This window comes from Acanthochromis polyacanthus, chromosome 1 (assembly GCF_021347895.1).
Source record: "Acanthochromis polyacanthus isolate Apoly-LR-REF ecotype Palm Island chromosome 1, KAUST_Apoly_ChrSc, whole genome shotgun sequence".
NCBI lineage: Eukaryota > Metazoa > Chordata > Actinopteri > Pomacentridae > Acanthochromis > Acanthochromis polyacanthus.
The window spans coordinates 53,853,293-53,878,342 of NC_067113.1; the positions used below are offsets into that span (position 1 = coordinate 53,853,293).

Sequence of the window (25,050 nt, forward strand, 5' to 3'; positions counted from 1 at the left end):
AGCAAACAGCTGCCCGGCTCTCTGGTCAACGTGCCAACTCCTCGGTGCAGCCAGAGACGGGGCTGAGCACTACGACTCCGTTGTCCACCACAACAGCTGGCAGTTTGCTCAGTTCCGTGATGACCAGGAGGAATAACAAGCACGCCTGAGAAGAGCGTGTAAACAGAGCCGCTGATTTCATCAGATCAGAGCCACAGAAAGAACAACAGCGGTTGCATCACAAGAAATAACAAAACTCCTATTGTGTGCTTTTTGCATGATATTTATTTTGGGTCACAGCAACAAAATAAAGCATATTTCAGGGCAATATATACACCATTTGACATGTAAGGCAGTAAGAATGATTTCCTCCTTCTGTTGTGCTGCGGGTCAAAATTGACCCGTTTTAAAGTTTGAAAATGTGGAAAAAAAATATTTTCACAGTGAAACTTCCGATGTCCACATTTTCAATGTTACTGGGAAATTTTTGAACATTTTTTGGTGGAAAAAAGAAATGTTAAAAATGTTTCTTTAAGAACATTCACATAAAAATCGAAATTCGCTGGATTTTGGTTGGTTTTTATGTGAATGTTCTTAAAGAAAACAACAGAAGTTTTACTGATATACGTATATGTAATCACTTTACATATTTTGGGGTTTTTTTGGAAGATTTTTACTCATTTTTTGAAAATATTTACAAGAATTTTCTTGCCACATTTGGGGGATTTTTTTTTTAAATTAAGGAATTATTGGAATTTTCTTCCTGAAGGTTTTGCAAATTTAAAGTTTGAAAATGTGGGGAAAAATATATTTTCAGAGTGAAACTTCTGAAATAAAATAAATGCTAAAAAATGTTCCTTACCGAAATCCAGCGAATTAAGAAGTTTAGATATTTTTAGGATTTTTTAAAGATTTTTATTAATTTTTTGAAAATATTTACAAGGATTTTCTTGCTACATTTTGGGGATTATTATTAAATTAAAACTTCTCAGGAATTATTGAAATTTTCTTCCTGAAGGTTTTGCAAATTTTCTGAAATTTGAGGAATTTTTTTGCTGAATTTTTAGATTTTCTTCAGACAAGGAAACAATATTTTTCGGTGCCCGTAAATGAAGACAACAGGAGGGTTAAGGTTGTTTTTTTTCCCTCAGCTGTCAGACTGTTTTTTAGATGTTAATCAAACTCAGTATTTGTGTCTCCTTGTGTTGAAAATGGCCGTTTTGTTAAGTGCTTGGTTTAAACACACAAGAAGACAGAGTTAGAGCTCGGCGTTTTTAAATGTTTACACCTGATTCTGAAGCAACAATGTGTTTGGATGAACGTGTGCACAAACCTACATGTGGTGTGGCTGGAGTAAGAAGGGCAGCGCTAAACTTGACAGATATTGACTGAAAGATGCTGGAAGCTGATGGACTCCGGCTTCACTGGGCGTGAGAAAGAGCTCCTGCACCCTGACCGAAGCCAAAGCCCTTTGGACCAAAGTTCTTTGCATAGCAACCTGTGAATGAAATGACAGAGAATAAGAAATGTTTAATGTACAGCTTTTACCTTCACTCACAGAAACATACATTTAAAATGAATAAGAAAGCTTAGGAATATAAAGGCAGACCAAAGCAGGTGTTTAGATGCTCTACAGATGTTAATATTTAATGTAATGATAATATAATGTTAAAAAAGTTCTATATATTTATGTCTTCATGTGTGTACCTGCTGCATCGAACAAAGCTAGACTGATGAGCAACAAAAGAAGAAGAGGTGCCGGGGGGTGTTTGAGTCCCATCAATTCCTGCTACATATTTAGGTCACGTGATTCGGTATCCATACAGAACACACGCCTGTGCTCAGCGCAAGGTCATTTTGTTTGTGGGTACATCTGTATTAAATGGACACATTCTATGTCCCGTGAATTCTCCCGCTAATTTTTTTTTAAGATTTCATCCGTCAGAAATGATCCAACGACTGAGCGGCTGTTTCCGTTCTTTTTTTCAGTTGTAGCTGATGCACACGGACCTTTACAGTAGATCTCTCCGTCTCTGTCAGCGAGGGTCGTCGACTCGAGTCCTTTGCCACATTTGGCACAGCGAAAGCAGCCCTTATGCCATGACTGACGAGAGAGAGGCAGAATTTGTTGAGCAGAGCGCTAAAACTAAACAAAACCTCCTGCTGCAGCGTATTAATACAAACGGTTTCTTACATTGCCTCCGCCGACGACCTTCTCGGCTGCGTACACCGTTTTCTCACATCGAGGACACACGTCTGAGCCTCCTGGCGTCTTGGCAAACTTTGAGGCGTTGCGGTTGTTTGTAGGGCGATGTGGAGCATGTCTGTGGAGAAAAGTGTTGTTTAGATAAAACCAACTGAAGGTCACAGAAGAAACTAAGAAATATCTAAACTTTGCTTTCGTTTACAGAAGTTTTACCTGCAAACGTCCTTCCAGAACTTCAAACTCTTCACTATATGAAAGGCTAATTTTAAACACAAGTGAACTATTCTTCGTCATTCAGTCCCTCCAGGAATTCGCGATGTTGTGATCGCACGAATTCAACCAATCTTCGCGAATTCTGCGCAACCTTTTTCAATCACCGCAATTTTTCTGCAATTTTGGCCCTCCTCAACTGAGTTCCACCAATCATAGCAGTCCCCAGCGTAAACATAATGCACGTACGTCACCGAATTCACTTCCATGTTTTTGTTTTGAAGATGCAGACGTCCCATTCTGATGTCTCTCATTTAGCGCTAGGTCAGGTAATGAACAGTCTTGGTGGAATACTGTGCTCTCTGAATGTGTTTCTTGTTAATTGACGTGACGAGCTGTGAGTGTGTGTGAAATTAACTGTTCAAGCCACTGACAGATATGTCCAAACATGATTCAGATTTTCATTTTGTGCCTTAAATCTACCAACCACTCCATGTTAAACCAGTATCTGGCTGCTGCTAATGTCCCACTGTGGTGTGCCAGCTTTTATGTAAACGGGTTGGAGAATTAGATTCGGAATAAATATCGTTAATTACAATGTTGAAACGTGTTCTAAAAGCTGAAAAAAATGCAACTTCTTAGTAATCGCCTCTGTCTCCCACAATTTCATCGCAACAAATACGCTTAAAACATCGCAATTTTTTTAGAAACGCTGCCGCGAATTCAGGCATTTTAGGACGCAACAATCTGGAAAAACACCCGTGAAATCCTGGAGGGACTGGTCATTCTGCGAGCTAAATGTAACCCAGTGTGGAGCTGAACTGGGAGTTAAAATATCATGAGGACGTGACGTCTCGCTCACTCTTCAGGTTTGATTCCGAGTCCTTCTCCCGTGTCCATGCTCAGGACGCCGGCTCCTCCTCCGAAGCCGTAGCCTTTTGGCCCGTATTTCTTGCCGTAGCATGACTTGCAGTAGATCTCGTCCACGTGGACGGCCACTGTTGTGCTGTCTAAGTTCTTCTTGCAGACCACTAGCAAGAGAATGAAGGTAGAAAAGTTCAGCTCAGGCAGTGTTTCCTCTAGGATTTTCTTCAGCAGCGGCGGCGTAAAGAAATGACACTTGGCTGCATTTTTTTAACTTCTACAACCTATTTATTGAATGGCCAGGTGAAAATAGCCTTTTCAGGGTTTCTGCAGGGCATTAAAAAGCATTAATAGTCATGAAAATTAAGGCCTTAAATGGCATTAAAAATCATTACATTTGTTTCTCAGTGGCATTAAAAATTCTTTCTGCAGTTTTCAATAAAAATATTTGATGGTGATAATTGAATAAAGCATAATTATAGACTGCGATTGGTCAGATATGTGCATCTGCGTAAACATGCCGAAGCACAGCGATAATAGTTCCAGCCGGTCGGGCACAACTGCCAAAAACTGGACGTTTTTAAAGTGGCCTCCAGGCTGGACCAGGTGGGAAACGCGAATGCCAGCAAAAATGGCTAAAAAATGTGGAATTCAGAGAATGACTGCAGCCTGTGGGTGGTCAGGGGTGGGTTCCGGATTCAGAAAAAAAAAACAACAAACAAACCTGTGTAATTTATTCAGTTCACGGTCGTGGCATAAAATTTTTACAGTGTAGCATTAAAATGGCATTAAAAAGCCTTAAATTTGATTGGCTGATTTCTGCAGAAGCCCTGCTTTTAAAGGCCCAATGTAAAAATTAAAAGTAAAAAAAAAAAAAATGAAGAAAAAAAAATTTGAACAAGCTCATCTGAAAACACAGTCTGCAGTTACATCATGGAGTAGATGTTAGCTTAATGCTATCAATAGTTTGCTCACGTTAGGAGACTGAGTTGGCACCGGGCAAATTAACTGAAGCTACCGATATGTTACAGAACGTTAGCGGGACATCAGTACTTTGTGAATGTCCATTTAACTTGTAGAATCTATAATGAGTTATCTACAGCTATTAACTTTTCTCCGCTAAGTCGCTGCCCTGCTTTCCAAGACGACACTCCTCTCACTCTCTGACCCGGTGTCTGGATGCTTGACATGACGTCACTTTCAAGGTTGTATATTAACCTGACATAATAAAGAGTGAACAAGATAGTTATTTGTAGTTTACCTCAGTAGCCATGAGCATACAGTGCAGGACTCTGCTGTGAAGGTGGAGACATGTTGTGGTGTGTTTGCGACAATAAAAATAAAAAGAAGAAATTTGAAGGAGAGGCAGATAGGATTTAGGAATGGCGACCTGCCGCTGCTGAATGAATGTGGAGGAAACACTGGTTCAGGTCTCAAGCTTTCACAGCCAACAAGATGAGCTCATCTCATGACACGACCACAAACTATGTGTGACATTTTACAGAAGCTGCTCCTGATAAATACTCGTCTGGCTCTGGCATTTTCTCTGCATGCACCTTAAAAGGAAGACCCAACATTCGTCACACACTGGATCCAAATAAGGAGTGAGACGTCTGAGTGAAAACCTGCGGATGCTCTCTTTCCTACCCTGCCAAATACTCTGCATTCCTTTCCGGTACTTCCTACGACTTAAAGGAGCCCGCTAACCAAACACGGCGGTACCTGAGAACTTCAATACTTACTGCACAGAAAGCAGGACTTGTGCCAGCTCTTCCCCTCACACTGCACCTCCTCAGCGAAGTAGACAGTTTTCTGGCAGCAGCCGCACTTGTTTCCTCCTCCGAAAGGCATCCTGGACACACACAGAGGACAGCCCACTGTGTACACTTCTCATTTACTGTATATATAACATTCGGAGGGGTGTTGCTCGGCAGACGGAGGCCATCTGCAACACTTGAGGCCAGAAGCAACAATATCTATAAAAGGAGAAGCGCCGGTTTGCTGCGATGTTTCTTGACCTCGCTCAGACCTGCTGCTGGTTGTAAAATGCAAAGTACCTGCTAACCTCAGATAAAATGACTTTGGAAGCTTCTGTTAGGCATGTTTTAATGTCAGCACATCGTTTGGAACACCGTATGCACAAAAATACTGGAATAATCTATGAGATTGCTGTGGATAAACAGGAAATTCCCTTCATGTCGTTTTGTAAGCTCACATCCACTCCAACAAAGTAAGCAGATCTGAGGAGGTTTCTGAACGACATTAAAGACTTAACCATGAATAAAACTGTTGCTAAATTGAAGCCAAGTTTTCTAATATTGTGTATTTTAAAGTTTCCTTGAGGGTGTTCTTCTATACAGAACTCCTCCTGGGAGAGCAGTGGCAGATATCTCCTCTCTGATGCTTTCCCTACTGATGCTCAGGAAGACTTGCAGAAAAAAACCCTTCCCAGACAATAACAGGATATTTTCTTGCTTTAAAATGAGGCCTTTTAACGCTACAGTTAGTTGGTAAACACTGTTTCTTTCATATTATTACACTAAACTCTTGGTTTTAATCATATCTGTAACTTAAATAACTGCAATACAAAACTTAAAAGTTAATTATTAGTGCACAAAGTAGAAATACTCTTAAACGTGACCGTTCCTCTTACCTGAGACAGGTGGCAGGCGACTTTCTGCTCCGTCTCTGAGTCTGTTCGGCGAAACTACGACGGCTGACCTGAGAGGAGACACTTGTTGGATGAAGTGAAGCAGAATGAAGCTGAACTGAGGGAGGAGTCGGGACTCGGAGACAGATGGAGGGTGAGAGAACCAGGGAGGAAAAATCAGAGGAGAGACAGGGGGAGTAGTTGTTGATGGGAGAGACAGAGATAAAGGATGTTAGACTGTCTCATGGAGTAAAAATGAGCGAAAACTCCTCCAGAATACACTCAGAATTAGATGTTTAACCTGTCCTGCGGGTGAAATTGACCCGTTTTAAAGTTTTAAAATGTGGAAAAAAAAAATTTTCACAGAAGCTTCTGATGTCCACATTTTCAACATTTTGGGGAAATTTTTGAACATTTTTTGGTGGAAAAAACAGAAATGTTAAAAGATTTTTTTTTCTTAAAGAACATTCACCAAAAAAAATCTGATTTTTTTGTGAATGTTCTTAAATAAAATATTAGAAGTTTGACCAGGGCTGGAGTGGGACTCATTTTCAGCCCTGGACTTTCATGCCTCAGCCCGGCCCACTTTAGATCACGACCTATTACTATTAAAATCATGTAATTCTAGCCTTGTCTTGTAATTCAGTGTGTTTTTCTAAAATATTTCCAATTCAGTGCAAGTAAGGGTTGCTTCACAATGAGGATTTATTCCAACAAGAGTGCACATCTCCAATATTATTCTTTACAATATCATAATCTATATTCTGTTCAAATAAGTGTTCAAGGATATCCAAACCTTAAAAATGAAATAAAAGAAGAAATAAAAATATTAAATTTAAAAAAATAAAATAAAAGGTGTTGCACTTTCTAACAACACTATCATCTCTTTTTCCTCTGCAAGGAAACAGTTCCATCACTACTTCCATCCATCCATCCATCCTCTATACACCGCTTTATCTCACTAGGGTCGCGGGGAGCTGGAGCCTATCCCAGCTGACTCGGGCGAAGGCAGGGGACACCCTGGACCAGGGCCGGCCCTGAGCATAGGCGAACCAGGCGGTCGCCTCGGGCGCCATCTGCTGGAGGGAGCGCCCATAGACATTAATGTCTATGGGGACGCCAAGTTGCTGTTAAAAAAAATGCTTGCTATTTATGCTTATTTAATATGCCATGAGTTTTCTCGTAAATGATAAACAAATAATGTGAAATGTAAATATATATGAATTTATATATATTCGCAAAACTCTGTGAAAATGACCTCCTGGCGCCCCCTCATCACCTCTTCCTAACCTGACCAGCGGATGCTGCTCTTGTTGTTTACATTGCAAGGTGAGTGGGGCATCATGGGTAGCACATCACAAACGTTTTATTGGAGACAAATGGTCGTCGTCGTGGTTGTATTGACATTGTCAACAAATTTTTATTATGAAAAGGCATCCCAAGCTGTCAGGTGCTGCTTTCAGAAAGCGCAAAAATGAAGAGGAGGAAAAACGGGGGTGGGCCTGGGATCTTTCTGCATGGAGTTTGCATGTTCTCCCTGTGCATGCGTGGGTTTTCTTCGGGTACTCCGGCTTCCTCCCACAGTCCAAAAATATGCTGAGGTTAATTGGTCACTCTAAATTGCCCGTAGGTGTGAATGTGAAAGTGATTGTTTGTCTGTATATGTAGCCCTGTGACAGACTGGTGACCTGTCCAGGGCAGGGCCGGCCCTAGACCATCAGGTGCCCTAGGTGAAAATGTTCAATGACGCCCCCTGTCATTGAACATTTACAACCGGCTGTCTAGGGTCGCCGAGCAGCGACACAAAAACAGGACAAACGCTGGTTTCCAGGGGGTTAGGAGGCTAATTATTTGAAAGAGTAAGTTTACAACAACACAACATGTGAGCAGAAAAATCACAAAGTCTGTCTTTATTTCAGCTAAAAATATTAGTTATTGTCTTTTTTACTGACCAAACTTTTCAGGAAGTAGATGAAGAATAACTAAAGCTCTCATGTAGAAGTCCAGCTTATTTTGGATCCTTGTGGAGAGTTTAAGCTTGGAGTTTGTAAAGCTGTTGAGTTTTTAGAGTCACATGGATTGTTTTGACATTTAAGAGAGAGTTTAGTGTCTGATTGTAATTCTGTTCAGTGAATGGATAATTTAAGTTATTAAGATGTTTAGTTTTTGCTTCAGCACTTTTTATTGTTTAGTTGGCTGATGTGGTCAACTTGAAGCTGTTGAGTGCATTAAAATCCTCCAAGACAAATGTTACAAAGTGGTTGCTGGAGTTATTTCAATTATGCATATATTTATGGAAAATACTGAAATGTGTTGTGCACATCCAGACACAGAACTTTCATCCACATTTTACATGAAGAACCATTTTCAATACTGCCTGCCCTTGCTCTGTTTTTTTCAGATTTTTTTAAGCTCAGTGTTTTTTTTATTTTTATTATTATCCCTTAATGTTATCTCTATAATAAGATTTTAACAGGCAAAATGCTCATAAATTACACCAGAATGCAAGAAATAGGATCAGTAATTTTCAAAATTTTCTGGGGGAGGACCCCCAGACCCCCTGTCAGCATCCCACACAATCCAAATCTAATTCTAAGGTCTGGTCACAAGTTGGCAGCCCTACTCTCCATCCATTCCGCCTGAAGCTCCTCGCGATTACAAACAGAAACACACAGAATCCAAATGAACTCATATCTACATAAATCCACATTTAACTGATCTGATCTCTTGTTATCGTTAAATTACCGGTACACGAACAGAAAAAAAAAAATCAGACAGTCCTCTGTGTCACCGTCATCTCTGTCCGGGTTCGGATGCAGTCCTGCTCATATTTACTTCCGCACTTGTTTCCGCAGAATTGAAACGTTCCTAAGTGATTTGATTTAAAGTGAGTTCAACAAAAAGCTTCATAAAAACTCAAATAAGTGCAGACGCGTGTGTAAATGTAGCTATAGAACTATTTAGGCTAACAAATAAGCTAATATCCCGGTTAGCTTGATTAGCTCTTAATTAGTTACAGCTGCTACTTCCTTTGACTTACTTTGTAGAGGGGGATTCTCACTGATTGTTCTTCCGTTAGCTTTTTAAAAATGCTTTTGTGAAAAAAATAAAGCCCCGATATTAGTTTTCCAAAACTACATTTATATTAATATTTGCTGTATTTTTCCGCCACAGAGGGACATTTTTTGTTAAAATCTTCTTCGTAGAAACAATTGCTTCCCCCCTCCGACTCCTGATAAGTGGTAGATTCCAGAGGCGCGCGAGGCTCCAAACTGTTTAGGTTAAACGGACGTTAAACAGGTAAAAATAAAACGCCGAATTTTATCAATAAAACGGGAATAACGCGTTTTTAAGTCTTACGAATTTATTATTATAAAGCAACTTCTGTTCAAACAATTCGTCGTTTACGTTGAACGAACGCGTAAGTTCACTTTTCACGTGAGTTTGCCGAATTGTTTTGCCAGTTATCGTTGTTTAGCTTGTAGGATGTTCTTGTTGTAAGTTTGACAGCGAGTTTATTTAATATTTTAGACTATTAGCGCTCTTTAAGTGCATTTATACTGCTACCAATGTGAGAAAACTTCATTAAGTCAATGCTGGATGTTCTCATATTAAGTTTGGAACTCAGTCAGTTTCTCATCCTGTTTTTTTTCACGTTTTATAGTCAGCATTTCAGTTTTATAGGCCATAGATGGTGTAAAAAAAAAAATCCAGTTTCATTGTGTTATTTTTCTTAAAGACTTGGAGGTATTAAAGAAAAGCTGCTTTTCCTCTAACGCTCCTCAAAACCAGTCAGCATCCTAGTTTTTTTATAAACAAATCAGAATTTAATTGCTTTCTATGGACTCGCAGGGGTTCTATAATAAAAGATAAATCTGTTAAAAAATAAGGAAATGTGTAGATATAAAGAGGAATAAATAAAATAAATCTGTTAAAAATAAGGATATAAATGTGTAAATATAAAGAGGAATAAATAAAAATAGATGTTATAAATAAGCAAATAAATGTGTAAATAAAAAATGAAATAAGTAAGAGAATAAATAAAAATATAAATATGTTAAAAATGAGGAAACAAGTGTAGATATAGAGGAATAAATAAAATATAAATCTGTTAAAATAAGGAAATAAAGATGTAAATATAAAGAGGAATAAATAAAAAATGTGTTATAAACAAGGAAATAAATGTGTAAATAAAAAATGAAATAACTAAGAGAATAAATAAAAAAATAAATATATTAAAAAATGAGGAAATAAATGTATAGGATAATAAAGCGGAATAAATAAAAAAATAAATATAAAATATAGAAATATCAAGGTAAATTCTGTCTGTGTTTCCCTTTTCCTTTTCTTTTTTCATGTACATTAAGCAGCAGGAATCATCAACAACTCCTACAGTCTGTCTGAATTCTACATTTAAAGATGAGTGAGGAGAACATGGAGGAGGTGCAGATGTTGGAGGCTCAGATCGAGCATCTCCAGGCTGAAGTGGAAGCGTTGCAGCGGCAGCAGCAGAGCCAACCAGAAGGACATCACCTTCCAGTTCAGAGGACAGATGCAGGACGCCATGTCAGTTCAGCTTTCAAACGCCTGATGTGGAATTTTCTGTTTCAGCTCCTTTGAAGCTTTGTCCGTGTTGAATGTTTGTCTCCAGAGCGTCTCTGTGTGGACGAGGACCAGGAGGAGAGAAGGAGCGGGTTCTGTCCAGCCTGAAGGAGGAGGTGGAGGAGATGGAGGAGGATCTGAGGCGGCAGGCGCAGATGAACGGCATCAGTCTGAACGGCTGCAACGCCAGAACTCTGAGGAGCAGTAAGTCCTCTGAAACCACCTGGCTGTCGTCACTTTCTTCTCACATTTTACAAGTTCATTAGTTGGTTTATTCCTTGACAAAAGAGAAGAAACAAAAAACTCTTCAATGCCACACAAAAACAAGTTTCCAAACGTCTGAACGAAAGGGAGCAGAAAGAAGAATTAAACTTCCCCTTTATAACAAACGGTCATTTTAAAATGAGCCTTTAAAAACAAACAAAATGACTCTAAAAGATCAGAGGTTTTCTCCCATAACAAACACTATGATACTGATAATAATTTCTTTGTGTTTTAATAAGAACATGTTTGATCGAAGCACTTTTTCTTTGTTTTCACCATTAACTTTATGTGAAAAACAAATAAACTTGTGTTGTTTGCCAGGTGGCAGTAAAGTGGTGGCAGCAGCTCTGTTTATCCGGTCGCTGCTCTGAACTGGACTTCCAGGTGGAGTTTAAGCTCTCTGAGGTCAAAGTGAGTTCATTTTATTCACTTATATTTTTATTTTCCATCTTGAGTCTGGATTTTAGTGTTTCAGGCTGATGGACTGTTTAACCAGATTCTACTTTTATTTCTGCAACCACATCTCATTTACATCCAGTGTGAGTTTTGGGGGTATTTTGGACATCTTTTGACTCATTTCATAGTTTTTGTCATTTTGGGCAAAATATTGAGCAATTTAGGAGACATTTCTGGTCATTTTGAGTGAGTTTTGGACACTTTTTGCTCAATTTTTTAAGAAACTGGAGACAATGAAAGGATATTTTTACCCACATTTTATATGTTTTTGACAATTTTGGGTCATGTTAGGGAAGTTTTTGTCATTTTGGGCAAAATTTTTTAGCATTTTAGGAGAGGTTTTCTGAGCATTTTGGGTGAGTTTGGGGGTATTTTGAGTCATTTTGCAGAACTTTTGAGTCATTCTGGACACATTTAGGTTAATTTAAGAGACATTTTTGGGATGTTTTGGCCATTTTTGGACAATTTTGAGTCATTCTGGACAAATTCGGGGAAAAAAAACATTCTGGGGTAAACTTTCGAGGCTAATTGCAGCAATTTGGTCATTCTTGACATTTTTGGGTCATTTCTAAGAATTTTTGTCATTTGGGGCAACAATTGAGCAATTTAGGAGCTGTTTCTGATCATTTTGGGTGAGTTTGGGGGGTATTTGGATGTCTTGAGTCATTTTGCAGAACTTTTGAGTTATTTCTGGACACATTTAGGGGAAAAAGTGCATTCTGGGTAAACTTTCAAGGCTCATATCAACATGTGTGATAGGTGGTTGGTCAGAATAACTTGGAGACGATGAAAGGATCATTTTTATTTGACACAGGATCATCATCTGGACACGATTCTTTGCTTAAATTAATTTTTTATCCCCGAAAATGTCGTCACGTGTCTATCTGTTGTACTGATGAAGTTCTCAGAAATGATGGAAAAATAACTAAAAGAGCAAACTCTGGGGCCACCTTTAGTTACTTTAAGGGTCTGTAACTCTGAAAATATTCATAATATGAAGGTTAAACTGAAGTTATTGTAGAAAAGGATCGACTGAACGCTCATGAAGGATGAACATCTTTTTAACCAGCAGAGGGCGACAGAGTTCAATGGTTTCCTGCACAGTTTGGATTGAAGCAGCTTCTTCAGATCTCAGTGGAGCTCCTGATAGTCGAATCAGACATCAGATCAAACTGTGGTTTAAACCTCAGAGAGACAAACTGGTCCAGCAGCATTAAGTCATGTCTGTGCTGCTGACAACAGCAACCTCTGAGCTTTTCTGTGTGATCTCTTTAAAATAACAGCATTTTTTAAACAAGCTTTTTTATATTTATGATCACTTACACTTAAAGAAAGTTCAGAGAGAAGTATTAGATTTAACATGCCCTCTTTTATTCTTTAGTCCATGAAATCCGACAAAAGCCTCCTCCAAGTACCAAGAGAGATCAAACAGGAGATCTGAGGAAATGGATTCAGCAGTTCTAGAGCTGATTTGGTGCCTGGTTGCAGTAATATCATTAAATTTGATCTGTAACTTACTTTGAGAGTTTTTTTTTTTTGTCCACCAAAATGCCAAAATAAAAAGCATCATTTAATCATTTCTGAGCACTATTCCATCAGAAAGCTTAGAATCAATGATATTTCACTTTTATCAATAGATGTCACTTAAAAATTTCCCAAAGTAAACAGTAAAGTTTGCTTGAATCAGATTATGTAAAGTAGCGCAAAATGACCAGAAAATGGTAAAAAAGAAAATTGCCAGAAAGTGATGTAAAATGACTAAAAATTGTAAAACCGTCACAACATGGTGCAAAATGACCAGAAAATTATGCAAATCTACCAGAAAGTGGTTAAAAAATGACCAGAAAGTGTTAAAAAAATGACCCAAAAGTGATGCCATATGATCAGAAAGTGATGCAAAATGACAAAAAAAAGGAAAAACAATCAGAACATGGTGCAAAATGTCCAGAAAGTGACGCAAAATGTACAGAAAGTGATGGAAAATGTCCAGAAAGGGGAAAAAAATTGCCAGAAATGGACACAAATGACCAAAAATATAAAACAATCAGAAAGTGCGCAAAATGTCCAGAAAGTGGGGAAAAAAATCACCAGAAATTTACATAAAATGACCAAAAAATATCAAAAAATCAGAACATGGTGCAAAATGACCAGAAAGTGTTGGAAGAATGACCAGAAAATGATGCAAAATTACTAGGGCTGGACCCGAACATCTGAAATTCGGTCGTGGCGATGGTATCCAAATATTTATTCTGAGATCTGAATATTCGGCTCCCCCACCCCCTGTTGGACGATGTCTCTCGATCGGTGTTCGTCTCATCAATTCGCCTGACGTCGGACGTTACGATATGAACCGATCATATCCTGCTCGTTCCCGTTTATGCTGGGAGGTGGTGTGTTATTGTGATCTAAAACCTGCTTCATGTCAGTTTGTGTTTTTAATTGCGGCTAACGAAGCCCCAGAGCAGCTGGTTCCGTTGAATCGCTCATCAGGCCCGTTAAAACTCCACTTTCTGTGCTGAAGTTTCGACTGTTTTGATTCAGACGTTAATTGTTTGACCCGAGCAATTTGGCGAGAGTCGTTCTGTAACACAAACTCTCCTCCTTCTCTTTGTTACCGTGTGATTATTACCGTCTTTTATGTTGCAACCAATGTGAGCAGCTTTTGAGTTGTAGCCCGTTCAGAGCCAATCTAGAATTTATTTATTCCGTCCCCAAATATGGAACAGATATGAGTGCAGAGGATTAAAGCAGAGCAGCACAGGGTCAGGAACTGTGAGTAAAGTAATCCCAGTGCAGGTTGTTTTTATGAAGTCACTGATGTTGTTTTTCCTTCAGGAGGGTCAGAAATCTCAGAGAACCATCAGTGATCTGAACGTGGTTCTGGACTCCAATGACCTGGAAAACTTCAGCAGCTTTGTGTCGAGGTACGACCCGCAGCTCGCCTGGAAAAAATAACCGCAAAATGTCTTTATCCCTCTGTGAGCTGTCACTAAAAAATATCTCTATAAATTTATTTCAGAATAAAGTCCTGCTTCCTCTCTATGGAAACACGACGACTATAAAAAAAGTAAATAGGACTCAGAAATGTTTGTAATGTAGAAGGAGATGAGTAGAATGAGACAAAGCGATGACGATGCATAAATGGCACAAAGATGCAAAATGACATTAAAATGTGCAAAAACGACACAAATTGCAAAAAAGTGACACAAAACCGAGCTTAGAGGTGCAAAAATGACACAAAAAGGACACGAAAATGACGACAATCAAAAAGTAACAGACAAAAAGACACAGCAATTGGAAAAATATTAGGCAAAAATGAGACAAAAAGACACAAACGACACAATAATTCAAAAATAACAAGCATAAATCACACAAGATGCAACAAGATGCAAAAATGATAAAAAGACACAGAAATTGGAAAAAAATGACACAAATGAGTAAAAATGAGACAAAAAGACACCAAAATGACACACAAGATGCAAAAATCACAAAAAATGAGAATAAGGGCAGAATCCCTCTTCTTCTGTGCCCCGACTTTGCCCCTGAGAGCCTCAAACAATAAATCACATAAAATGATTGAAAAATGAAATGTTCATTACAGTGACCTTGACAGTGAGAGAAAAGCATGAGAGAGTGAGGCAAAATGACTGCATTTAAAAGAGGAGCAAACAGAAAGGGAACACAAATGTTCCCATCAGGGTGAATATCTTCTAATACTGCCTCTGCCGGGGGAAGATTATTGATAGCAAGTGTATGATTGGAGGTGGGGGGGTGGCATTAAAAATACTCTCACCAGTACAGCTTCTGCTGCACCGTCTCTCCTTCATTCCATTAAAGCTCACTGCTATAATATGCATCAGAATTGCTACTATGTGGTCATTCCTGTGCTTCAACAGGCAAGTGAAATCTAAAATCATTTGAACTTGAGGGTTGCGTCCTGGTGAGATATGACTTATTCATGGCATAGTGTACATACCAGGGGATGATTATCTACCCATGAGGCCGACCCTCCTACCAAGGACATTCTAAAGAAATGTTAACCTGTGGTATAGCACTTTATGTGCTGCCTGAAGCTTCTGTTCTCTCAAACATGGGGGGAAATTACATTTTAAAAGATTTTCAGAAGGTATTAAGCTTTGTTACAAGCTGATTCTGTCAAAGTACATTACTTACACACTGTTTGGAATGACACAGCGCAGCACAGCAGCCAAAATGAGTGTTAAAGGGCTACACCGGAAATTCAGAGTAAAGCTGCATGTAGGCACAGCAGTGCTTTGAGCTAAATGCTAACATCAGCGTGCTAAGAGGCTAAAAGTGACAACATGCTAGGACATTGATGTTAAGCAGACATAATGTTTATCATGTTAACCATCTTAGCGTGGAGGATTAGCATGCCCATTAGTGTTTAACAAACAAGGCTGTATAATATCATAGCTATTAAAGGTCCCATACGGTGTCACTTTTCAGTAAATTCATGAAAGTGTCACAGGTTCCCAGAGTAAGTCTTTCCATTTTCAAATTCTTCAATCAAGAGATTGTTAACATCACTGTAACTGTATAACTCCTAGTTTAGTGCTGTTCTAATCGAGTTGTTTCAGCATCTGTGGCACTAAATGCATCTGCACTACTGCTGTCCATGCCCCTTCAGGAAGAAAACTCTCTCTGCATCAGTAACTGACAGCATGGAGCAAAACAGCTGACTTCAGCCAAGTGATACAAGAATAAGTCTGGGAGATCAGGATGTTTTACTGTGTCTTCATGTCTTCAGATTTCCACAGCTTTGATTTTACAGTCTTAAGTTATTCAGACATGAAAAACTCAATAAAAATGAATTTTAAGGCAACATTTAAATTTTTCACAAATGCGATGATGATGCTGAATAAATAATTCTAATGGAATACAATTATTTAGATGGGTACATAAATGTTTAATCACACATTCAGTTTAATTGTTGGGGCTCTAGGGGATCACCAAAGCCATTAGTATACATCTGCATCAACAATATTCTGTACAAAATTCTACTACAGTTCTCCCAATAGTGGAGCTTTACAGACCAGCAGAACAGTGCTAACAACAGAATCATGCTGTTAACTGAATCAATATGATCTAACAAAATTGCTGAACAATACATTTCCCACAATAAACTAAACCGACAAAAAACAAATGCATATTTTTGTTAGATACTCTTTGCCTGGTAAAAAAAAACCACTGTCTCCTTTCTGTACAACTAAACTGCACTCTACATTTTGAAAGGAAAGTGTTTTCTGCCAGATTACATTTATTTGTAAAGCGTCACAAATACATTCCAAACCACCCTAACTTTGCCATTTATTTCATTACTTTACTGTTGATCCTTTTCAGCCAACCAATCCTATATTAGATGGGACCTGACTCATTGCCCAAGGGTAACCCAGAAAATGGAGGAGAAGCTTCAAATATGTTGTAAAAAGGTTTATTTTAACCTAAGCTGTGCTACTTTCAGAAACCTAATGAAGTACTTTTGATGCTTAAACTTAACTGAGATTTTCACAAGTAGTTGTTGTGACAGTGTCAAGGAAGGTGTGATATTTTCCTTAACTTACCAAAGTAGTTTTGGCGCCTTAAACTATCAAAGCATGAATGAAAACTGAAACCCAACAGCTAGTGAAAGCAAAACTTAAATTTAAGAACAATGGCTCACAGGATGGATGAAAGTGTTGTTGCCTCTGTCCTCCCCTTCAATCCTCCGACATTGATTTTATGCCCCTTTTGAATTAGAAACTTTTCCTACTAAATTACAAATGGGGAAATACCTTACCTCCAAAATTAGATTACTTTCAACCTGCAATTGAGAATGCAATTTAGTTCTATTAGGAATATAATTTTTCGGAGACAGAGCTGAAATAATTGACCTTATTCTGCCTCCAAGATACTCAGAATCATTGCTGCTTTCATTTTAGTTGCTCTGTGCCTCCACTTGATTTCTGTTTTGAATTTGCAGAATTGAAACAAAGAATCTCCCTCATAATGGAACTGTGCAAATTCACAGGCTGAGTAGTGCTCCCTGTGATAGCAAACTGGATCTTAGGTGAGTAATCGGCGGAGCAGTCTTTTGAAAAGGTGCAATGGTAATGAAATGCAAAGGAAACGAAATTATTCATTTTTCCAAGATTGAAGTTTAAACATTTCTAAGCCATGATGTCTGCTTTTGCATATTTGGTGTCTCGGAGTGTGAAGAGGTGACAATCCTAATGAATTGCAGATATTGCTGTGGGAAATTCACAAGCAGGGAAACTATCCAACTTTAACATTCACACAGACTCACACAGTGGAAAACATGGCAGAGTGAGACTGATCAGTGTGGAGAACAAGGGATTCACACTATAGCCTCTCTCTACAGTCCAAAGCTCCTCCTCGATGCCTGCTCAACCTCAGATCAAGATGACATGCAAGATCTTTTGAAAGTACACTAGAACTTTACACAGCCTTATCCAAGAAGACATAAGCATTAGTGTAGCTCAGGTACAGGATTGTGCACTCAGCACTCACTAAACATGACAGGAGTTTTTTTTTTTCTTCTAGAGACGACTACATGTGCAGCCTCAGCTAAGAAGACAACTACGCAGATGCATCCATGTGACAGCTATGAGGTGATACAGTTAATTGCACTTAATTGCATTCACCTGGAAACCCCAGGTGTAAAACAATTCCTGAATAGATTAAACTTCATCCTGTTACAATTAAAAGCAGCAGGGCTCTGTGTCCTGAGGCAGGACAAGTACTGCACAGATACTCCAGTTAGGGCTTTCTTGGATAATAACACAAACCTTGCCCGAAACTGCACACAAATACACTCACTCAAGCGCGTCCCTCATCATCGTGACACACTGAAAGTATTATGTATTGTATGTATATCCGTATCTGTGGTAATCCCAGCCAAGCGAGGCCAGGGAAACTGTGGGTAATGGTGGCACCTACTCCGGGGACAGCAACCATTTCATGGCTGGTCACTCTGGCCTCTCCGAGCACACTGGTGTGATCGATCCACACGCAACCCCTCTCTCTCTTCCTGCTTCTCCCAGCTTCCCTCCCTCTCCTCCTAGGACATTTTACGCTGGCTTACGCAGTGATGCATTTGATTGCACAGCACCCCACGAGGGCCAACTCATCAAAAACTTGATCCACCGAGTGGCAGGTGGGGAATAAGTTTGGTGAAGCTATCTCAAGTGGAAACCTGTGGATAAGATAAACTCTGTTTAAAACTTGAGAAACTACTAAGCAGAACATTTTCACAAATGACAAAATGTACTGCCTTACTGTAAGAGTGGTAGTCAGTATGAAATATGTACGGTATGTAGCAAAACATTTCCTACACTACATAAATAATCTTTAAGGAACATTTAAAGCACTGAAAAAGTGGGAGTTAAACACTAAGACACAACTTTATATACGAGCAACTTTTGTAGTTTGGCTTCACAGAAACAGCAGCACTCATGTTACAGTTACAGCCGCTGTACATCCACAACAACCCAACTACCCCATAGAGTCGGTGTCCTTCAGCTAGTCTTGTCACTGCATGAGACCAGCCATTAAATGATTCAGTGGGCTGTCCCAGCTCTTTACTTGTGCTTGTCACAGCTTTACACTTTATTATTGATGAGACACTGAGTGCAAGATACTCAGATATGCAAGATTTGCAAACTTCTGTCAGAGCGAACACTCTCCTGTGCCACTGCCTGTGCCGTCATCTGCTGTTGTCATGAAATTGAGAAACTGGGCATTAGACCATCGTGTGCGTGTGTGTCATGGTCTCCTCCACCCTGTGCTTGGCAAAGATGACACCCAATTATAGTTTGTATATCACCTTGGCTCAACCTCTGGCCTCAGGCGTAGCCAGTGGAACGCTGTACACTCCACAGTGACCATTACGAGCCTCCCCTCACACACTCAGGCAGCAATAGTAATTAGTCGTCCACTTAGGAAGTTTTTCAGGGTAGGTAGACCCTTTCTAAATCTGCTTGTTCACATTCATAACGGCAGGTAAATATAAGGAATCAGCAAGCTGTAAATCTGCCCGTGTTCACACCACAAAACCAGGCAGGGTGCTCTAAGCAGGATTTGGTTGAGCAAACAAGCTCTGTGAAATGAAATCTGTTTGCACAAATGCGAGACACTGTGCTTGAGTGTGTACAGCTCTTGGTGAGAGAGCCAGTGGAAAGTGACAAAATTACCTGTCCAATCCCTTTTGTAAAGGTCCAGTCAATCCTTTTGTGGTGTTCCTTGTCTGTTTTGCACATACTTGCTCTCCTTTCATTTCCTTTATCTTGGGCTCTGAGTGTATCTCAAGTCTTTTCTCTGCATCAAAGCTATTTTGTTTTATCTTGGTATTGAATCTCCTCAGTCACACACATGTATATATACGCATTGTGGCTTTCAGCTTGGAATGGCGGTGTTCCTTGCTTGAGGGAGCAGCCGGTCTAGATAAGGACAGAGACTTGATCCCTGAGATTCAATTCTCACACAGAGTTTTTGTTGAACTTACAGCACCGCACCGAGGTGACCGTCAGCCCCTGAACGGTGTCCCCTTGGTGTTATATACCAACACACAGCAAAAATAGGAAACAAGGGCATATACAAACACATTTTCCACATACAGGCTGGTGACAAATTTAAGGAATACCCAATATACAAGGGTACTTGAGAATGTTCTTGGCCTCATCAGAAAACCTCACAGGAGAATGACTGGTCCTGCATTATTTTTCAACATAGTCTCCTTTAACTTAAAAGCACTTGGGCCATTGATTATCAAGCTTTGTTGTTCCTTTACAGAGGCCAGGAACTATTTGAAGTACCCTTGTAAAGTGTCTTAGTAAAATGTTGGGCCACCATGTGCTGCCAGAACAGCTTCAGTGCACTATGGCATTGATTCTCCAAGTTTCTGGAACTGTACTAGAGGAATGAACAGCATTCTCCCTGCTAATACTCCCTCATTTGTTGTCTCGATGATGGTAGTGGAGTTTAACACATTGGTTCAATAACTCCCAGGACGGGATGAGATCTGGTGACTGTGAAGGAAATCATTCATATTTTCATACTCATGTCCGATGGATGGGAGCATTTTCTTCCTGGACGAAACCACCTCCATCAGGACAGAAATGTTTCATTATCAGATAAAGTTGATCACTGTATTAAACAGCTGGCCCCCATGTGGCTCCACACTATGGCATTAGACACCAGATACTTTCATTGTATGGGTCAGTGGTTCAGGTTTTCCTTTATTTGTCACTGAATACACCATCTCCAAAGAGTTTGTTCTCCCCACCGGACAACGTGTTTGATTGTTTGTCACCAAAATGGGTTCCACCTGGTCACTCAGGTACTGTTTGGTTGTTTGTCTCGTCGAACTGTCAGGTGCCAGTCTATACATTTCTTGCTTGACCAAAATGCATTAAACTCACAACCAAATTTTGAAAGTCTTGTTACCATGGCCAAGTGTAAGGGTGGAAAAGCTACTCTTTCAGAGTCTGAGATTCGTGCACAGGCCATTGCTCTTCAAAATGGAGGAAAAACTCATCACCTAGTAGCTCAAGCCCTTGGGAGAAGTATCTGCTGGGTGCAGAAGTGCTGGCAAAGGAACAACAAAGGAGGATCCTTCAGGACCTGCCTGGCTCAAATACATCCATCTGGCCTAACTGCAAGCACCAAGAATCTGTGAAAAAGGCCAGATCCTTTACACCAGTCAGTCCGGCAACTCAGTCAGAGGCTGAAAAATCTTGGAGAAGATGTTTCTAAGAGCACTGCACATCGTTATTTAACAGAAACATTGGGGCTGACAACTTACAAGAGGCAACACACCCTGCAAGTCACCAAACTGCAAAAAGAGAAGAGACCGGCTTTCGCAAAGTTGCAAACTACATAAGTCTGACTCCAGAAGACTGTGAGAATGCCCTCTCTAGATATTTCCAACACCTAACAGCCAAAATGACCATATCTATACAGATGATCAAGAAAAAGTACCATCTTCTGAGCAAATGAAATTCAGTGCTCATAGTATGGTTTGGGGGGCTTCGTCCGCTTCTGGTCTCTTGGAGCTATACGTTGTGCCTCAAGTTACCACTGTTAATGCACCACATTATAGAAAAGGTACTACTTCCAGTTTTGACTAGAGAGAAAATATTGGGGCCTGTGACCGAATGGAACATGTTTAACAGACACTCAGAACTGGCATTTATACAAGATGGTGCCCCTGCTCAAACTACCCGTATGACTCAGCAATGGTGTTCTGAGCATCTACCTGGCTTTCTGCATAAGGAGGAATGGCTACTAAACTCCCCTGACCTCAACCCAACTGAGAACCGTTGGGAAATCCTGAACAGTCACATCTTTACCAGTCCACCACCATCCACCATTAAACAGCTCAACTCTAGAGATGTGGGGGAGCGGGGGAAGATAGAACCATCCAAACTCAAGAACCTCGTACATTCCATGCCTGAAAGACTGAAAACTGTGATCAAAGTGAAAGGGGGGAACACTGGTTATTGAATAAATTGATCATATTGCATAATCAGTCTTTGAGCTTTGTTTTTCTGGGGAGAATGGATTTTTGGGACATGGCAAAGTCACTGAGTTGGTCCAATTTTGTGCTTTCATGCAGCATTTCTTTGTAACCACACATAGGTACATAGAATGAAAACAAATTATTATTTTCTAGTGTAGAATGCAAGAGAATTCTTATGTGATGACTCCAGCTTCAAGGGTTTACTGTTTTTCTTTGACATTATTGAATCTATACAAATCACAAAAGACATAGCTTAAGTAAAGCAGAAGAGTTCAAGAATTTCAATTGCCTACTTGAGGTCAGTATTAGAATGTCCTTAATGCTTTATTTTGCACATCAATGTATATATTCACAGAGGCTACACATTCATTGGTCATAGTCAGCATTGCTTTTACAAGAATTATTTTCTTTGAGCCTAGAAACAAGCTTGCAGCAACAGTGATGTGAAGTGAGAATCCATGTATCTTAACTCTTTACTGGTTTGTATAGCCAGTGAACTCCTCTTTCATGCTATGTGTATTATATCAGCGTTTTAAATAAAGAGTGAGTAAAGGGCAGAACACTATGAAAAAGCTAAGTGGTGATAGACAGACACCAAATCTGGTTGATGAAAGCTTCACCAAATAAGGTCATGGTCAAGAGAAATCGAAAAAGAAAAGGACTGAAATTCCTGTTTGTCCCTGAGAGAAAAGTTGTATCGATTCCCCAGAGCAGATTATTTGGCACTGGAGTTTTTCTTTTTTACTCGTAGCTGCTGATGTTATAGATGAGCTGGCTGGATAAAGGTTGACTCTGCCCATGATGATCAAATGAGAAGAAAAACAAAAAAAGATTTGCAAAGATGGGGAAAAAATTGCCCTCAAGAAAAGATCAGCTAATAATGGCCCAAGTGCAAATGCTCATACTTGTCAGATCGTACATACACAGTTCAACGAATCCATACATAAATGCACTGTTACACATTCCCTGAACAAACATTTACTCACTCATACATATAAATCCCTCTCATTTATAGCTTTTTAATTTATAAAATCACAAGCCACAAGCAATGAACAAAATACCAACAGAACTTTTCATTTCTCACCGCTGCTGACATTCCCTTCTTTCTCTTCAACTCTCCTTCCTCCCTGTGCGATTATCTCCACTTCTCTTACACCACAGATGAAGAAAATAGACGGTTTGAGCCAGAAAAATTTGACTTTGTGCGGAGGAGAGAATAAATTCGGTGTCTATGCATGTATTCAGATCCTTGTGTCTGTGTGTATATAGTTGTAAAGCCTCTTTTGTAATTTATGCAATTGGATTACAGCAGACCCGCTGTTTTCTGTGTAAGAATCTAGGAGGCTTTTCAGATCCACGGGCCTGTGATTGAATTAACTTTTGTTCTAAGTTGCCGCCTTACATGCTGCGGCAGGATGCAATGTAGGTGTCCAATGCACTGGATGCATATTGAAACACCCCGGCAGACTCCTCGGTGGGCCCGTGTGTTTGCAGCATGCGCAGTGCGGCCAAGCATGTAATTCCCCACTCAGGGTAGCTGCCAAAGGTTTAGCACGCTACCTTGGCTCCTGTAGCGGCGTGGTGTCACAACGCTGCATTTATGTTGATGTGCCATCTCCCTGCACTGCCGCAGAAAATTACTTATACTTCAGACACAAAAATGCCTCGGCAAAAAACGGGCCTAATGAAAACGTACACAAAGAACAGACTTTCCTTCATTTGTGATTCACACTGAATGTGTGTCAGCAACATCCATCAGGTGGATGCAAATTTACTAAATAAATTATAAAAGATAGAGAAAAAAGACTAACGCAAACTATATATAGAAAAACAATTTGGTAGAAAAGAATCTAACTGAAGAAAGTTGACTGCATTCAAACAGGAGGAACTAACCTCAGAATAAAAGTAACAGCACTGCTTTACAACTGAGAAACTACGTACCTGCTGTTAACAGATGAACTTTAAAGAAATGATCAGAAAAACTTAGTTGACATTTCACTTTTGCTTTTCTTTTCCCTGGAACACCTCTACTTTGAAAAAACACGGGACTTGTATAATGAAACATGAATCATCCAATGATGACATAAGAGACACCCTCTTAGCAAAGGTAACAGAAAAAGAATTTCCTTTCCTCTGAACAGTAATTATTCACATAATTACAGCAACAACTGTTACTAAGTGAAGGTTTTTTTTGAGTCTGTCTGGATCACAACTTTGTATCTAAAATTAAACGGTACCAAAGACTGTGTGATCCACAGAACACCACTGAAACAAAGGTGGTTACATAATATGACATTTAATTCTTTTTGCATGGCTCTATATCTCCCTGGTGATTTGGTGTTACGCTACCTACCCCCTGTGGTATGATTTTCCTGACATTAAAGCTATTTTGGAGGCTTTCTAACAGCAATTGCTAAATGAAAAAACAACATATTCCAAAACTGATTGAAGAGAGAGGAAAAAAAATCCTGTAACAGTCACTTCAGTGAGTACATGGTATTAAAAATCCTCAAAACCTTTACTGTAACATTTTTTTTTGTTTACATATGGCCTTGCCGTGATAATAAAGGCCCTTTTAATTGTTAAAAAAAACAACAGTTCCTTGGACTTTACTGTAGGACTTTCAAGTCGACATGTATCTCATCCAAAGAGAACCTAAAACTCATTTTAAAATCCAGCAAACACATTTTCTAACTACAATATTTGATGTCTTGGAAGAAACAGACGAATGAGTTTCAGTCTGCAGGGAAAGCAGATACTCAGAAAGCCTGTGAAATCATCATCATCATTATTTAGGTGTAGGTTCAGTTTGTATGATGATGGTTAAAGGGCTCCCTATATTCTCTACACTACTGCAGCACACGTCTATCCATCTGCAAAAGTTGCCTCACGGGCCCAATTGCTTTAAGTACACTTATCAGTTTTTGCTGAACTACTATCACCCCACTACTGATTTTTCTGTTTTGAATCAATAAATACATTTTACGCTCTCAAAATGATTGACTGGCTTGATGCTGCAACTACTCACAGCATACTGGAAATATGCAACAAGTAAAACACACTCATGTGAGTTATTTTGCTGAAAATATACTGACTGTGTTTCATGTCTTTTCATATTCTCCTCACAACAAAGAAAATTTATTTGCAAAAGACGTCAGGATGACTTTGCCATCTCTCGCCAAGCCGACAATTATTTATTTCACACATATATCTCAAGGCAGATGCTGTTTATTATGTGTTTTCACAAAAAGGGACACTATATCTTTGCATAGGTGACACCCT

The 25,050-nt window shown here is 39.5% G+C and overlaps 1 protein-coding gene and 1 pseudogene across 1 annotated transcript; one reads left to right on the forward strand and one right to left on the reverse strand.

Annotated features, from left to right (window-relative positions):
• Positions 1 to 241: 241 nt before the first annotated feature.
• Positions 242 to 6,056, reverse strand: LOC127535516 (cysteine and glycine-rich protein 1-like). Its single transcript, XM_051953755.1, has 6 exons — positions 5,913 to 6,056; positions 5,002 to 5,111; positions 3,258 to 3,426; positions 2,174 to 2,303; positions 1,990 to 2,083; positions 242 to 1,477 (listed from the first exon to the last, which is right to left on the reverse strand). Exons 2-6 carry the CDS (start codon positions 5,108 to 5,110, stop codon positions 1,401 to 1,403), a joined length of 579 nt encoding a protein of 192 aa, XP_051809715.1. The 5' UTR covers position 5,111; positions 5,913 to 6,056; the 3' UTR covers positions 242 to 1,400.
• Positions 6,057 to 9,166: 3,110 nt separating this feature from the next.
• Positions 9,167 to 11,113, forward strand: LOC127535015 (centromere protein P-like; annotated as a pseudogene).
• The last annotated feature ends 13,937 nt before the right edge of the window (positions 11,114 to 25,050 follow it).